At 44.5% G+C, this 17,122-nt stretch overlaps 1 protein-coding gene across 3 annotated transcripts in view; it reads left to right on the top strand.

Moving 5' to 3' along the window:
- The window catches only part of Slc1a3 (solute carrier family 1 (glial high affinity glutamate transporter), member 3), an 87,841-nt gene extending 78,559 nt beyond the window's left edge, over nucleotides 1-9,282 (top strand). For all 3 annotated transcript variants that reach the window (XM_013018664.1, XM_013018665.1, XM_013018666.1), the window contains 4 exons: nucleotides 2,140-2,373; nucleotides 2,854-3,048; nucleotides 4,909-5,043; nucleotides 7,074-9,282. In XM_013018664.1, the coding sequence (XP_012874118.1) occupies nucleotides 2,140-2,373; nucleotides 2,854-3,048; nucleotides 4,909-5,043; nucleotides 7,074-7,278 (769 nt within the window). In that variant the 3' untranslated portion in view covers nucleotides 7,279-9,282. The remainder of the gene's footprint in view (nucleotides 1-2,139; nucleotides 2,374-2,853; nucleotides 3,049-4,908; nucleotides 5,044-7,073) is intronic.
- Nucleotides 9,283-17,122: the final 7,840 nt, after the last annotated feature.

The raw sequence follows: 17,122 nt of genomic DNA, 5'->3' as shown, positions 1-17,122 counted from the left end.
AAAATGTCCTTTGTCTCTAATGCCACTAAAGCCTAGAGAAATCCACTTTTTAGGACTATGAACAAGATGAATATGAACTTGGGCACAAAGACAAATCAGTCTCTACAGGGGCCTCCACTTGGAAGGCTCCTTTGAAATCCTGGCAGGGCTGAGAGTGGACATTTATCTTCATATTATTAAAATCCCTCCACCTTTCACCTCTTTTATGAAAGAAGCCCATTCAAGAGCACTGAATGAACCTCCCATGTCACATTGCTAGCTGTACATTCGCCTACACATTCAACTTTTGAGTTATTGCATTTTTGAAAACAGGTACTTCTATGATTTCCTGGCCCACATTCTAAGGACTTTTAAAAGAAGCATTGTAGTTTTCAAGTTACATTAAGTCCTCCGCTGTTCCCAGCAGACCTTTCTCTTTGAGTGATTGGCTGTTCTGTTTTTGGTGATGTGTTTGGTTATAGTTTACTGCACACCTCACACAAAGGCAGTCGAAAACTAGGCAGTAGGGCCTTTGAACAAACAGGGCTATTTGGGTGTGTACAAGTCAATTTGTGGTCAGTTTCTCATTCTTACAGTCTGCAAGGGAAAGCTCACAAATGGCAATAACGGCTTGTCATAGTTAATTAGAACACCTAGGAACTGATTGTAATAGTACATACTTGGATGTTATTAACTTTAATTGCTGTGAATTTATTTTATGATCTATATTGAATGGTTCCAGTTTCGTGTTTGCTCAATAGCATAAAATGTTCTCTGAAAGTAAATCTACATCAGTAAAACAGGTGCTTTAAAGAAAATATGAAATTGTAAGTGATATGTAGCTATGGACAGAAGTAATGAAGGTGGCCCTAGGATTAAGAAAAGCTGACTGCAAATCTGAACCACTGACATGGCCCTCTATGTTCACGCTTTCATTTGGGGAGCCAACTGTGTGTGGAAAATACTTCCCAAAGTCTGGATAGTGTTATGATGAATTGTGACAGTTGCAGTACTTAGCCAAGGGTCAGCAGCAAGGTGGAAAGGGACATCTCAGGAAAGGAAAACTGTCCAAGAAAATGGGGGTGGGTACCAAAACTCCTAACACTTCCCTTTTTCTCCCACAAGTATAAAAGAAAAGGAAACAAATATTCTATAGCAATTCCAGGGGAAATATCCAGGGGAAAATTACATTTAAAATAGAAAAGAAAGAAATGTATAGTTTCTACAAGTCGTAATAATATCCCATACTGGAAAGTTTGGAAATCCACTCTTTCCCACCATGTTCCCTATTTTTTTGTTTTGTTCTGTAGTTGCTGTTTTTCTTTTTATTGTTACCTTTAATTAGTTATACAAAGGAGTTTCCATTTAACAAAACAGTTTATGAATACAATTTATCTTGATCAGTGTTACCCCTTTCAACATTCTCATCCATCCCTTCCCCATCCACTTCCTCCATCACTCTTTTTAATTTTGTAGGATATACATGGGACTCTTGACTACATTTTCCCCTATTCTCCTCTTTGTCTACCCCTTTCTTCTTGACCCCACCCCACTGCTTTCCAGGACCAAGTTCTTGGTATTTTAAATTTGCTACAATCTAGCAATTCACACCTAAGAATTTACCCAAAAGATTACAAACAAGGATATAGTAAAGCCACCAAAACAATCATATTTTTTGCAGCTCTATTCATCATAGCCAAAGTATGGAATCAGCCCAGATGCTCCTCAATGACAAAATGGATGAAGAAAATAGGACATACACACATACACACACACACACACACACACACACACACACACACACGGAATTTTACTCATCCATTAGAAAGAATGATATTGTACCATTTGTAAAGAAAGAAATGGAAAGACCTGGAAAAAAGCTATGTCAAGTAAAGGTAAGTCAGGCCCAGAAAGACCAAAGATGAATGTTTTCTCTTATATATGCAAGCTAGATTTAGCTTATAAACTCATAAGTAAATACATTGTGTGGTATGCAAGTGAATACAAACCTATTAAGTGAAATACGACAGATTCAAGGAGATCGAAAATCATGTAATTCCTTAGAAAGGCCAAGTCAAAGTTCAGCAAAATAAAACACCATGTTTTGTTGTTTCTTACTGCTTGGTAGTTCACATGGGACAACTTGCTGTTTCTCCATAGGTATGCCCCTCTGGGCATCCTCTTCCTGATCGCAGGCAAAATTGTTGAGATGGAGGACATGGGCGTGATTGGGGGACAGCTTGCCATGTACACGGTGACAGTCATTATTGGCCTGCTCATTCATGCAGTCATCGTTCTGCCACTCCTCTACTTCCTGGTAACCCGGAAGAACCCTTGGGTTTTCATTGGAGGGTTGCTACAAGCACTCTTCACAGCGCTGGGGACCTCTTCAAGGTGTGTGTGTAGATGTGGAACTTATTCCTTGTGACCAGAGCTCTTTGGGTAAGAAGCAAGTAGAAGCATTTTGTCCTGGGTTTACAACTTCAGGAATAATGAATTGACCTTTTCACCTCTGATGCTGATCATCTTATCTATTTGAGACTCTGTTTGGAGGTGGAAGTCAACCACCCTTCTTTCCTGTCCTTTACCGTTCCCTCCTCTCCCAGTTGACATCTGACTGAGGGAGAAATGGCAGGGTGAGCTGGCTCTGGCTGTCTGCTGTGGGAGTAATCACAAGTGATGTCTGGGCAAAACCCAGAAGCAGAACTGCCAAGTGATCACACTGTTTCTAGCCCTTTAGACAAGGGCTGACTTAGTTCCCTGTAAGTTAGGATGCAGGGAAGAAAGAACTATCTATACAAGAGATCAAACACTGATACCGTCAGAACTACCAGGAGGACACTCAGCTGACATCGTCTGTTTTCCTGTTCTTAGTTCTGCCACCCTACCCATCACCTTCAAGTGCCTGGAAGAAAATAATGGTGTTGACAAACGCATCACCAGATTTGTGCTCCCTGTGGGTGCCACCATTAACATGGATGGGACAGCGCTCTATGAGGCACTGGCTGCCATTTTCATCGCTCAAGTTAACAACTTTGAACTGAACTTTGGACAGATCATTACCATCAGGTACAAGGAAAGAGTTCTACTTAGTATCTTAAGCACAATCTTAATAGAAGAGAGAATGATTAAGGCTGGGTGAAGAAATTGTTGAGGTAGGATATTGCACATGAACAGAAGGTGGGTTGAGGGGATCATTTATTTTTAGATTTATATACTTTATTAGCTTTTTGTATTTCACTTGTGCATTGGTAACAAAAGTCAAATAACATAGAAGTATATAAAGTAAAAGTAACACTTATTTGCCACCATCGCACTCCATACCTTTCGTTGGTGATCATTGTTCATGTTTGATTTTCAGGAACCTTTTCTATGGATGGACATGCTCATGTCTTTTGTGTAATTATATCACATGTGCTGTGTGCTCCCAGTTTGTTCTCTTAGTGACAAGCCTGAAAAGCTAAGTTAGAAAAAAAGGTTCAGCTGCATGTGACAGAATGAAAAATAATAGTGACCTAAACCAGGCAGAATTCATTTCTCTTTCAGCTTTGCTCCACAAGGCTAATGGGGCACTCCATAGTTTAAGGAAACAGTGCTGTGGTTTGGGTGTTGCCCTTGTGCAGATGGCTCAACCCCACCTCCAAAGATCAGCCAGCAAGAAGAGGGAGGCAGCATAGGCTGCAAGTTGGTGGATCACTTCCAACTATTTCTCCTGGGCCATAATTCACTCTAATTGCCAAAAGGAAGTTAGGAAGTGCAGTAAACTTCCTGGGTACCCATAGGCTGGATGATCATTCTATGACCAGAGAAGGGGAACCGTACAGTGAACCACAAGCACTTCCTGCCACAGACATATTACTTTATCAATACCACTTCAGCTCTAGGTAAGGCTCTGTTATTTATAAAAAACATTTTTACATTCTCTCATTAGCCTTCTCTCATATTGAACAAACTAGACTCTCAGGCACTACACTTGGCAAATGACGGTGCACAGTGACTCCACATCAAGGAAAGAGGAATGATAATGGTGCAGAACTTTGTCCATACCCCATTTACTTTAATAATTTAAATAACTAATAGGCTAAATTTTCTGTCCACTATAATCACACAAACTCAAGCTCTTTACAAGCCTCCACTGGCATAGGGGAGTTACTGGAAGTAAATTGTTACAAAAACTTATGCTTATAATCCTAGCTACTTAGGAGACTAAGATCTGAGGATGCAGGTTTGGGGTGGGGGGTCAGGGGATGTGAGAACTTTATCTCCAATTAACTAGCAAAAAGCTGGAAGTGGAGGTATGGCTTAAGTGGTAGGCAACAGTTTTGAACAAAAAAGCTAAGCAAGTGTTCAAGACCCTGAGTTCAAGCTCCAGTACTGGCACAAAGAAAAAAAAACCGTTACTATAACTCTACTGAATTTTAAATGTTCAAGTTGACTTGGAAGGCTAAAAGGGTATTTGTTGATTTTGTTTACTTTTGTTGTTTCGTGTTTATTTTTGGGCAATGCTGGAGAGTGAACCTAGGGCATCAACACATGCAAGGTTAACACTCTACCACTACACTCTACCCATTCAACTACTGTACTTTAGATCCTCCAAAACACTTTCCAGGACACGAAAAACAAGATCGCCACCCACCACTTGGTTCACTGCAAATGTTTGAACAGTTGGAACAACTTCAAGAGGGCTGTTGTAAAGATGAAGTGAGATAAGCCATGCTTAGCATATCAGATGACACATAGTAAGCCCCAAAGTAAAGATTATTTTGAGCTAGGAGATTTTATTTTTTCTCTTTTCTGAAGCACATCCTGTTCTGATAACAGGGCGGATCACGAGCTGATGTGTGTATGCTCTGCAGGGTGCCGTCCACTGAGGGGGATATGTACAAATGTCTTCTGGTTTCGATGTTGTGTTGTTTTGTTTTTCAACAGTATCACGGCCACGGCTGCCAGTATTGGGGCAGCTGGGATCCCTCAGGCGGGCCTTGTCACCATGGTCATCGTGCTGACATCCGTGGGCCTGCCCACTGACGACATCACACTCATCATCGCAGTCGACTGGTTCCTGTGAGTACACGCTGTGTTCTGGCTCAGGTCGCAGCCCCGTCTGTCACCCGGGTGGGCCGCGCAGCCTGGTGCATCTCCCAGAAGAACCTGGTGAGGAGGAAAACCTGTGGCTCCATCCTCCTCCTGTGCGCCAGTCACCCTGTCCCCAGCCTGCCAGGGCACATGTGGCTGCTCTACTCCTCACTCCATAAAGCCATTCGGAGTTGGGAAACCTGATGGCTGCAAAGCCAACATTAATCACGCAGGCCTTCCCTGAATTGCACAACACATCCTCCCCGTGGCGGCTGGAAAGAGCCTCCAGGCGCATGCGCCGTGTCAGGCCTCGCTTTCCAATGATGTAACTCTCAGATGTTTCCGTCTGAGCGCCACGGGGTGACGGCCATGCAGACAGCGGAGACAGAGCATCGTTCAGCGGATTGATTCAGGGTTCTGGAAAACGTCCCTGCGGTCTGATCCTATAGAGCCATTCCTGACCCCCATCCTTCCCCCTTCCAGCAGACATGCCTTTTGTTTCCCCTCTTCAAAGATGCCCAGTGCAAGTGCTTAGAAGAGCACATTGGGTACTGGAGTCGTTCATGCTGACTACAAGAACTAATGGAGAGCCCAAGAATGTGCAGGAAACCCAAGAGAGGGAGTCTCATCTAGTCTCCTGCATCCTGGTCTAGACGGCTCATCCACCTTCGTTTCCACTTCAGTGAAATGGTCTTGTTTATGTCCCCCTGTCCCCCTGTCTCCCCCCCCCCCCCCCCCCGCCCCCTGCAAGTACTGGGAGGGTTAAGGAAATAAACATCTGTGCAGACACGCCACTCACTGCCCGGCTCTTAACTCTCAGTGAGTGACAGCACTTTTACAAAATGAAAGCATTCATTCTCAATATTTTTATTTTTACATGTTAAAAACATTGAAGTCCAAAAAATGATTTAAGTCTAAATGCTATCCATCAATGGAGATTTCTCACTTTAGAAAAGCTTGCGCTTTAAATCTATGTGGGCTATATATCTATCGATATTTATCACTTCAGAAAAGCTTGCCCATGTTTAACTCATTGTTTAGAGGTCATAATGAATTCATTGTGCATTAGTACCAACATCACAAGGACAGGGGAAGGGTAATTGATTTTGCAGTCCTGGAAATAAAACCTTGGGCTTCGTGCATAGCCAGCATCCTATCCCAGAGCTAGATTGACATGGTTTTTTGAGACAGGATCTCACTTTGTAGCTGAGGATGGCTGAGAACTCATTATATAGCCCAAGATGACTTCAAACACTAGATCTTCCTGCCTCTACCTCCTGAATTTACTGTTGTGCACCCCTTCATCCTGGCCCTGTGAAAAATAATCACTTCCAGACCAAAAACATAGTGAAAAGAATGGCCCCACCTTATATTACGTAAATCCCTATAATGTCTATCTTAATGCTAGACAGGTAGAGTCGAACTATGTTGTGTAGACTTTGCAAAGCTCTCCTATACTTCCTAAGAAAAATGAGAGAAGAAGGAGAAAATAATATCCTAACATTATGACAAGGATTTTGACCTCCGGGGGTCCTAAAAAAAATCTCTGAACTACACTTTAGGAACTTTTTTTGGTTGTACTGGCGATTGAACTCAGCGCTCCTGTGAGTCACACTCCCATCCTTTGTCTTTTATTTTTGTTTTTATTCAGATAGAGTCTCACTAACTTTTTGCTTGGGCTGACCCCAAACATCCATGCTACTGTCTCCACCTTCTGAGAAGCCAGTGAGAAATTTAAAATAAAAGAAGAAAAGGAAGAGTCATTCATCACTGTAGGGATTCTAGCTCCATTCAGCCTCATCACTGAAAATTGAGCCACCTACCTGTCCTCATAACATTTAATAGCTAGTCTGATGGGAATTACATGTCTAGTGTGTAACTATGTAGTTGCTGGCTATTCTTACCCTGGATTTTAAGCGATGCTTCTAAAATCTTCTCCAGCTAGTTCACAGTAGAAGCTAGCATCTCATGATATTTAAAGGAGCTTCCCATTTTCTCCCTCCCTCCCTTGCCCACAGGGATCGCCTCCGAACCACTACCAATGTGCTGGGTGACTCCCTTGGAGCCGGGGTTGTAGAGCACTTGTCAAGACACGAACTGAAGAACCGAGATGCAGAAATGGGGAACTCAGTAATTGAAGAGAATGAGATGAAGAAACCATATCAGCTGATTGCCCAGGACAACGAACCTGAGAAACCCACTGACAGTGAAACCAAGATGTAAACTGACATGGAGAAAGGCTTCCTTGAGCACCAGGTGTTGGGGAAAAGAAATCATTGTAAAATGTGTGCGTCTCGTTCCGCTCCTTCCTCCAGAGAGCCCTGTCTGCCTTCTTCCTCCCTACTCTGCTAGGATTCATCCAACACACAAGGGAGGACTTTACCGCAGCCAAACACTGGACATGTTAAAGATCATTTCGTATTCATCTTACCTACTAAGGTACTAGGATCAAATCTTGATCAAATCTTACCCAGTTGATTTGGCAAGAGATCCTATAATACAATTGCCTTCTAAGTTAAGGAAACAAATTCTAGGCCCATTTTTTTAAAAAATTAACTTTTGAAATGAAAAGAAAAAAATCCTTCAGCACACACACAATTGGGTCTTAGTCTCAAAAGGTGATCCATAACCGTGAGTTATGGAGTTGTCTTTTTCCCTTTTACTTCTGTAATCATAACCTTGCTTTCTCAGCAGCAGGACAATCTCCATACACTCCTGGCACAGCTGTGGGAAAGTCTTGGGCAAGTCATATCTCATCTGTAGGCCTCAGTGTCTTCACTGATGCTCTAGACACCTTTTTTGGTCCCTCTAGCCCAGACTTCTGGTGACATCAAGAAAGAGGCTGCCCTGGGTTTCCCCCGTGCAGTACCCTGCAAAGTACCCACCATTCCATGGAGCTCAGGGCTCTCAAAGGACACTTCATGGTCGTGAACATTTCTGTCCAGAGGCAGGGTGTGTGGCACACTGGTCCTCTGTCCAAAGTGTCGGTTATGCACATCTCCAGGCAGGAGACCACTCCAAGAGCAGATCATTCATGACACTCTTTGCCCAGTTCTTGCGCCAGGGGCCGTAGTTCTCTTCTTGCCTGCTCTAAGGGCTGCTCTGGGAAGCGTCCCCTTCCACTCCTCAATTGACAATTAGACTTTTAGGAAGTAAACAGAAGATTAGCAACTAGCAAATGTGCTGAAGTCCTTACTACAGAAGACTAAAGAAAAGGAAGGGGGGCACAAAAAGAAGAGTATGGTTGACGGTTGTAAAGGGAAGATTTTAGGCACCAAGAGCAAAGGTCTTTATTCTTTATGAAAGGATAAGACAGAAAAAAAAATCTTTTTGTTCCTGGAAACATTTTTTTTCTGTTCAGTTCCAAATCATTCCTCCAAAGAAGTGTACATACAAGATAGACGTTCACTTCTTACATATTTTGAAGTTAAATAAATGACCTCCCCACCCCCCTCTCTCCTGTGAGTTCATGAAGTGGGTGGGTGGTCTTTTATCTGAACTTTTTTTTTTTTACTTTAATCAGAAGTCCTTGGAATGAGGGAAACAACATACTTCTTTGTGTGGGAATTCCACTTACCAAATCATTCAAAACTTGAGGCTACAGTGCAGTTTGCTTTAGTTTTGTTTGTGTCCCAAAGAAAAATGGGAGAAAATGAACCACTATGAAGATAATGTCAATGAGGTTACAAGGGAAGAGAACAGGGGCATTTGTTCAGGCAAGGCAGCTTCCAGATTTCAAGGAGATTCATTTTTATCAACCCCCCCCCACCCTGAAATATCCAATTAAAGGCACTTAATGAGAGTCATCCGAAAATACCGGCTAATGGTTAAGAATCAACTTAATTATGCTAACACACTGAACATCTAGATGTATATCTTCTGATATAAAAATGAGGATTTTTTTTTATATATAGATCCTGAACATTATGTGTGCATCAAGGTTAACTTAGGCTGTGGTGGAGTAACCATTTAATGTCAAGGCTCCATTTGGGAAATATACTGCAAAAGTTAATGTACATGCTGTCATCTGATGACACAAAGTAGAGTGCAAACTAATCATGTCAAATTAATGCTTTTGGACACTGTGATGTGTTTTTATACTAACCATTTCTTACAAAAGCAGATCCTCTAGGGCAATCCTTTTACCAGTCCATCTGGACTCTTCCTATTCTCATCGCCAATGCAGACTGGCCAGCATGACATTGTAGGTGTATTTTCAATAAAGAAAAAAATAGCTTTACATTAATGCCTTTGCATGCTGTTGTTATTGTTTCCCCTGAAGGAAAATCAATTGTCCATTCTTGGAAGTATTGCAATGCACTCAGGGAGTCCTGGGAAAGAATGCCATGCAGTGTAGTAAAATCTTGGCAGAACTAGCATTGGGACTCAGCCCCAAGGAAATAAGTAAGGACATAGTCTCTTGCTCAGCTCCTCAGACTGGAGGTGAAGATGGGGAGGTAAGGAAGTTCTTGGTAGTAATAGTTTGCAATTTCTCAAATATATGCAATCATTATTGTTGGGATTCATGAAGTATAATGCCACCATGGGGTACTTTGAAAAACAGTAATTTCCTGGCTAACCCTCAAAAGAGCTAGATTCATCTTTGCAATTTAGATGATCACTTATGGAAAGAACCGAGTAAGATCTCAGCATCATTCAGAAATAGCCATCTTTCTAGTGAGTGCTCTACTTATTAAGAACAACTGTCCAAGCAATGGTGGCTGCTGCCTGTCATCCTCCTAACTTGGGAGACTAAGCTCAGGAAGGTACCAGTTCAAGGCCAGCCCAGCCAGAAAAGTTTGAGACTTTTTCCTCAGATGGTAGCTACATGCAGTAGTGCATGCCTGTCACTTTCCTGCCCAGGCTGGCTTTGAACTCCAATCCTCGGATCTCAGCTCCTGAGTAGCTAGGGTTACAGATATAAACCATCAGCACCCAGCTCCATCATATGTTTTAATAAAGAATTAGGAGACAACATGAACTCTCTAGACTAAAGTTGAGCCTCTATCTAGCAGGACAGTCAACTAGAGGAAAGGCTTTTTAAGTAGGCCATGGGTCTCTAGGCCATCCATCTGGAGATTTCAATGGTTGATAGACCTCAAAATTATAATGAAAATTGTATTCATTTGCCTTTCTCTTCATTTATACCAATTTCCCAAGGGATCTTATGATTTAAAAAGAAATTCTACAAATCACTTTATTTGATCTTAATTTTTCCTAAGCATACAAGATATTTACTTAACCAATATGAGAACACAAGGTGATTGGTTCCAGCTGAGCCGATCGGCTCAGTGTCACCCCGAGTGGATCAATATCTTCATGACTATGGAACATTCTGGAAACAGGGAAGTTTTCTGGGAAGCTGCACAAAGATCAGGGCACTTTACACCAGCTTCCTTCCCTTCTGTAGTGTAAGCTGTTTTGTTGTTGTTGTTGTTTGGTTGGCATCTTGCCAGTCCTGGGGCTTCAACTCAGGGCCTAGGCACTGTCCCTGAGCTTCTCTTACTCAAGGCTAAAGCTCTACCACTTGAGCCACAGCTCTACTTTTGGCTTTTTCTGAATACTTTATTGGAGAGAAGAGTCTCATGAGCTTTCCTGCCCAGGCTGGCTTTGAACCATGATCCTCAGATCTCAGCATCCTGAGTAGCCAGGATTACAAACATGGATTACCGGTGCCTAGCCTAAGCTAGGTTTTGAGTCGGAGCTTTAGAAGCTGTTGGGCCTGGGAAAGACCATGAAGTGGTCACTGTGCTCAAGAGACAGAACTTGCCAGTCACCAGTGGCTCATGCCTGTAATCCTAGCTACTTAGGAAGTTGAGATCTGAGGATCACAGATCAAAGCCAGCCTGGGCAGGAAGGACCAGGAGACTCATCTCCAATAAACCACCAGAAAACCAAGAGTGGCACTGTGGCTCAGGTGGTAGAGTGCTAGCCTTGAGCTGAAGAACAGAGGGACAGTGCTCAGGCCCAGAGTTCAAAGCCCCACGACCGACCAATAAATACATAAATAAATAAAAATAAGAGACAGGGCTTCTCAGTGTTAGCAGCAGAATGATGGAGGAAGGGGGGTGGGGAGACAGGCTGAGTGTGCCTATACGTGGAAAATATTCAGCTGCACATTGTTAATGATTCTAAATAAGTGTCCTTCCCTCCGCAAAACTAACACAACAGGATTTGCCTTTCTCAAGCTAAAAAAAAATCTCATTTTACCAGCATAATCCTTTTTTCTATGCGTGTATTCATACACACCACCTTCAAAACAGAAATTTTAGTGCCCTTGTTTGCATGAGAATAAAGGAAGCAGGCTGGGTTCCCGCTGAGGACCATCCTGCTGAGGTCCAAAGCACAGGGCCTCTTTCCGGGCCACCCTGCCGGGCACTTGACCCCGAGGCTGCTGTCAGTCATCTGGCCTTCACGCTGGTAGCGCTTCCCCTACTTGTGCCCACCCGGGTGGTCCTAGGCCTACAACAACAATGGCCAGCTCTGTGTGGCCTCTTCCTGGGGCCAGAGCAGTTGAGAGGTGTCAAGTCTAGGGCAGGCTCCGAATGAATAAGCAGATGCAGAGCAAGAAGGAAGGAAGAGGCAAGGAGAGGAATGGGTAATGAATGTCCTAGGACAGATGGTGGAGTTGAGAAATCTCTAGGATGAGAAAGGGAGCCTGGAGAAGCGATACTCACAGCAGCCACCAGGAGGAGCCTGGAGTTCGTGCTAGTCACATTGCTGCAGAGTTCCTCTGGGATGCCTCTGGAGACCTCTCTTGGATTCCAAGGTACACATGGCAGAGAGGAATTCATCTTTGAAATCCATCAAACAAGTTAAAATAACTCGAATCTCTCATTGCACATCTCTGGCCACCCAGCTTCTGCAGTAGTCTTTTCAAAGGAACTCTGTTTACCTAGGCATTTTCTTTCCTTTCTTCTCTCCTTCCCTCTTTCAGTTATCCTTTGGATGGATCTCTTCTTCCTATTCGGTTACTTAGCGTTTTCCAGCCACAGCAGAAACCTGCAAGGTCTCATAGTGTCAGGTCCGCCTGGCCCTCAAAACTGCTATCTCAATTTTGAAATAGTTGTTCTACGCCTCAAAGTAGGGTTATCAAATAGAATACAGGACACTCAGTTAGTTATGAATTTCAGGCAAGTTACACACAGTGCCATAGTAAACAGTTAAGTAACCAAGAAAAGTGTTAAGTATGCAAAATACTCATTACACATTCTGTATTTTTGTGAATCTGGGGCAGGCTTCATAAAAATGTTCCAATTTTGAATTTGTGTCCGCAGGAGAAAGTATGTTTTTAAAAGCCTAGATCTGACATTTCCTATTATTCTGGGGACATTATCACCCATTTTGTGTTTGGAAATCTTTTAGCCACAGTTTACAAGTTCAATTGCCTTTAAGCCTTCACAGAACTGCCTTAAATACATTAAACACTATTTCAGCTATCTGTGCTTGAAGTATTTTAAGGTGCACATCTGTTTTTCCTTTCTCCCATTTCCTTATTTCCTCCTTTCCTTCTCCCACTTTTTAGTCCCAACTCACTCCTACTAAAACAGAAAATATTTTCTGTAATCCATTACAGTCCTGAAAATTTTGGCACTCATATATTGTTTTCCAATGACAGACACATTTATTTCATTTGGGACACTTTTTAGAAAATTGTCCATATTTTTATTTTCACATTGTTCTATTTAAAGATGATGGCTTCCCGCCAGCAATAGTTAGGAATGAGGCATTCTCCTATTTCTTTCCAGGGTCTCCCAGCTCTGTGACTCTGAGTCATTCCTACAGTAGCCCCTTCTTGAAGAAAACTAAATAAAAAAATCATACAGTTTTCCATCAGAAATGACGCGGACACAGTCACTTCAAAGAGAGCCATGAATTTACTAGGAGATGGTTTCAGACAACAACTTGGGTTTTTGTAGGTCCCCCCCACACTCTGTAAGCTCAAGGGATCATTAAAAAAAAAAAAAAAAATCCTGAAAGTAAACAGCCAGGAGCTTAGAGACAAAGTTGTCAGAACAGGAAATAAAGCCCACTCATGATTCAGCTCACTGCAATGCAATGAACTGATGTGTCCCGGGGAGAACTCCGCTGCAAAAGATTCTGCCAGCCACAAAATTGGCACCACAGGGCCCACAAAGACAGCCTCCCCTTTAAACCTGTGAGGCGCTACTAGGCAAACAAGTAGAAAACAAACTTAGGAAAGACAGCTCATCTGCTAGAAAACCAGTATTACTAGATAAAAAGGAAGGGGAAGGCCTCCGTGGCTCACTGTAATCCTCAGCTCAGGAGGCTGAGATCTGAGATTCTAGGTTCTAAATCAGCCTGGGCAGGAATGTCTGTGAGCCTCTTATGTCTAATTAACCACCACAAAACCGGAAGTGGAGCTGTGGCTTAAAGTGGTAGAGTGCAAGCCCTGAGGGGAAAAGCCCAGAGACAGAAATCAAGCCCTGAGCTCAAGCCCCACAACCAAAACCAAACAAACAAAAAGGCTCCATGCTTCCTGAAGCCTAAAACCCTTGGACTTCATTGTGCTTAAATCCAAACCTACAGGTACACTGCAGGTTCAAGGGGAGTTGGAGCAAGCCCACTACCTCCAAACCAGCTTTCACATCTGGCTACCATTTATTAGAGTGGATGTTACCAAAGGGTTCTGGATTAAAAGTCACCGGGTCAACTAAGCCAACTAAGCGTGGAGGTGATAGGTTCACCTGTCACTTACTCACCCAAAGTGGAGGTAGTCACACCTGTTTTAGGAGGTGTAGTGAGAAGGAAACAAAACCATGTGCCCTATAGGTGCCTACATGGACACACACACACACATGTACACCTATATTATATATGAATCTTCCTGATTGCCAGGAATGATGTATATGTTTACATATCTATCTTTCTCCGCATCATTCCTGGCATTCAGGAAGACTCTTGACACCTTTAGAGCAAAACTGGCTCACGACAAGGGGAGGCCTGGGTTTAAGGCTGGAGGAGGGGGGAGGGGGAAGCGGGGGTGCAGTGGTCCCCAGTCCCGTCCGAGCCGGAGGCTGCATCCGGAGTGAGCCAGGCCGCCTCCGCGGGGCCACGGCTCGGCGTCCTGGGTGGACGCGGCTTTTGTCCGGCCTGGCTCTCTCGGCGGCCAGGACATCATCGGCCCCTCGGAAGAGACCACCCAGCTTCCCAGCTTCCTCTCTCGGAACAAGCGCCAGTGCCCTCCGCCCGCTCGGCCCCTCCCCGCCAGGGCTCCCTCTGCGGGAACCCGGAGCCCGGAGTGCCAAGGAGCGGCCGGATCCGGCCCCGGCGCCGTGCCTGGGAGCGTGCTGCCCCCCAGCGGCCAAGCCCCGAACGCCCCGCGTGCTCCAGCAACGCGCTCCGCACCCGCTCCAGGAGGGCGCTAGAGCGCGCGCCAGAGCCGGAGGCCGCGCACAGGGCGCAAGGAGAGGGAGCGTGAAGCCATCAGTGTCTGTGGTTAAGTGTGGTTCCCCAGATCGCTCTCAGCACTTCCTGGGAACTCTCTGGGAACTTACTAGAACATGCAAATTCTTTTTTCTTTTCTTTCTTTTCTGCCAGTCCTGGGGCTCGAACGCAGGGCCTGGGCGCTATCCCTGAGCTGCTTTTGCTCAAGGCCAGCATTACTACTTGGGCGACAGCGCCACTTCTGGCCTTTTCTGTTTATATGGTACTGAGGAATCGAACCCAGGGCTTCGGGCATGCTAGGCAAGCACTCTACCACTAAGCCACCTTCCCAGCCCTAGAAATGCAAATTCTCTGATCCACCCTAGACCTACCAAATCGGAAACTGCTCTGCTGAGCAAGTCTGGCCCTCCAGTGCTTTGTCTCGCCGGGACAGGTGTTCCTCTCCAGAGCTCAGCCCAGCTCGGATGTCCCAGACTCTCAGCCTGAGAAAATCACGGTTTCTTCATAAACTACTCAGTGCCAAGCACTTTGTTTTTAAGAGTCCCAAATGAACTAAAACCATCATATATAACTTATCTATTAGCGTCTTACTTATTGTAACTATTATGTATCCCATCATCTTTGCCAATTGAAGGCATCTCCTCTGGGTAACTCATCTATGTTCTGTTTAAATACGCAGAACCTGGAAGTGGCTGTGGCTCAAGCGGTAGAGCTCTTGCCTTGAGCCAAAGAGCTCAGGGACAGTGCCCAGGCCCAGAGTTCAAGTCCCACGACCGACCAAAACAAAAAACTTCAAAACCTCGCAGTACAATCTGCTCGGCTTTTTAGGAAAATGGAGGAGAAAGGAAGAAAACAGGTTGGACTCAATCTTCCACAGGTGAAGACTGTTTATTGAGATACAGCAGTGAGGGGCGCAGCCTTCCCACAGGCTTGGGGACTGTGCCAGGAGCTGGGACAGGAGTTAGGTTTTTATGAGGTCTGAGCAAGGAGGCAGAGGTGAATGAAAAAGCCATCAGGTCTAGGGAGGTGGGGAGGTGGTTGGGCCCACAATAGAATGTTTACAGCCAGGCTTGGGTACATTGCCCAGCTACCTTGTGTGCATCAGGCAGTCTGCACATCTTTGGTGGCTTGCCCGAATCTGTATGCACTTGGAAAAACAGGGTGGGGTCAGTCCATCAAGCCTTGCTGCTTCTCTCCTTGTTTGTTCCCATTTTTCAACCAGTCTGGAATTTGCCCTCCTCCCCACCCTCCCCCCGAACAAACCCCATCAGACTCTGATCTCTCAACTCCTGTACTCAAAACAGCTTAGATATAGAAGCCACACCCCAAGTTGACTCAGAATTCCCAGCACTAATAGGGAGTGGGGTCAGAGCCCTGGGCCCACAGGACTTTCCCCAGCTCCTATGACACCTGCTCTCTTGGGCCATAGCTTCCCGTCATGCATCTTTCCTTTCCCCTTGACTGCAAGGGTTAGATCTTCTGTGGCCTTTTTCTTTTCCTGCATGCAAACCTATGGCCTATAGCTCATCAGAACATGAGGAGATGATACAAAATGCCCCCTTCCAAAACTGCTCTCAAACCTACTGCCTTGAAAGCAGATCCTGTGAGAATCAGAACCTAGACGCTACCCATTTGTCTCTGCTATAATTATCCTAATTTCCTCAGGCAAATGAGTGGCTTTGGCTGGCTTGGCAGAAAGTATATTCTGACAAGGAAAGGAGAAATCACATGAATCTACCCCCTACCCCCTGCCAGCACACACACACACACACACACACACACACACACACACACACACCAAACAGTATTTCATTATTATAGAAAAATGAAGCCTGGTAGCAGAGAAATCTTCACTAAGGTCCTTTTTCATAAAGACAAGATTTTTCCAATTGGCTTCCAACTTCTTATTTCTCCCTTTTATGTGTGTTCACTAATAAAATTCAAACTATGTTAGCCCCGTGACTATGATTTGTCCCAGGTTGTGTGCCGGGCAGGTCACACTGGACCTCTTAAGCAAAGACCCTGTGCTGGAGGAGAGAAGGCATCCTGGAGGACAGACACAGATGGACTCAGCCTGTCTTCCCGCCCCCACACTTCATTCCAGGACCCAGTTGGCTCATTTCCTCACAATGGAGCCCTATTGAAGATGAGTGGCAAGTTAATGGTTGTCTTCTGAAACTCCTCCTTAGGGAGGAGTTTAAGGGGAGGCTTGACACAAGAAAGAGGTCACTATTTATCACTCTTTTCCCACCCTTAAGGGAAGCAGAGACCAAGATGACAATTTATCATCTCCTCTCCCTGGGCAGGAAGGAGTCAAGGAACCTATCTAAGCAGAATGGAAAAAACTTCATTGTTCACCTGTGTCAGACTCTCAGACTCCACACAGACTGCCTCGCTCCTACCTGGTCCTGCCCATGAGTTCCAAGGCTATCGGTTGTCACAGGAGTTGAACCTGTGCTCGGTGCTTGCCAGCAGAGGCTCCCAGTCCAATCAGACCCCTTTCTCTTATGTACTGTGTATCCGGGACAATCATTTCACTTCTTCAAATCTAATTTCTTCTTCTCTGGGGCAAAAAAAAACACTAAAATAAAAGGGGTTTAGCACATACACATACTAAGGGCTGAATTTCAGATGGAAATCAATTCACTGTTCTGATTTA

Source organism: Dipodomys ordii, unplaced genomic scaffold (genome assembly GCF_000151885.1).
Source record: "Dipodomys ordii isolate 6190 unplaced genomic scaffold, Dord_2.0 Scaffold41, whole genome shotgun sequence".
Classification (NCBI taxonomy): Eukaryota; Metazoa; Chordata; class Mammalia; order Rodentia; family Heteromyidae; genus Dipodomys; species Dipodomys ordii.
Note: the sequence above shows the minus strand (reverse complement) of the source record. Positions and strands in the feature narration are given on the sequence as shown.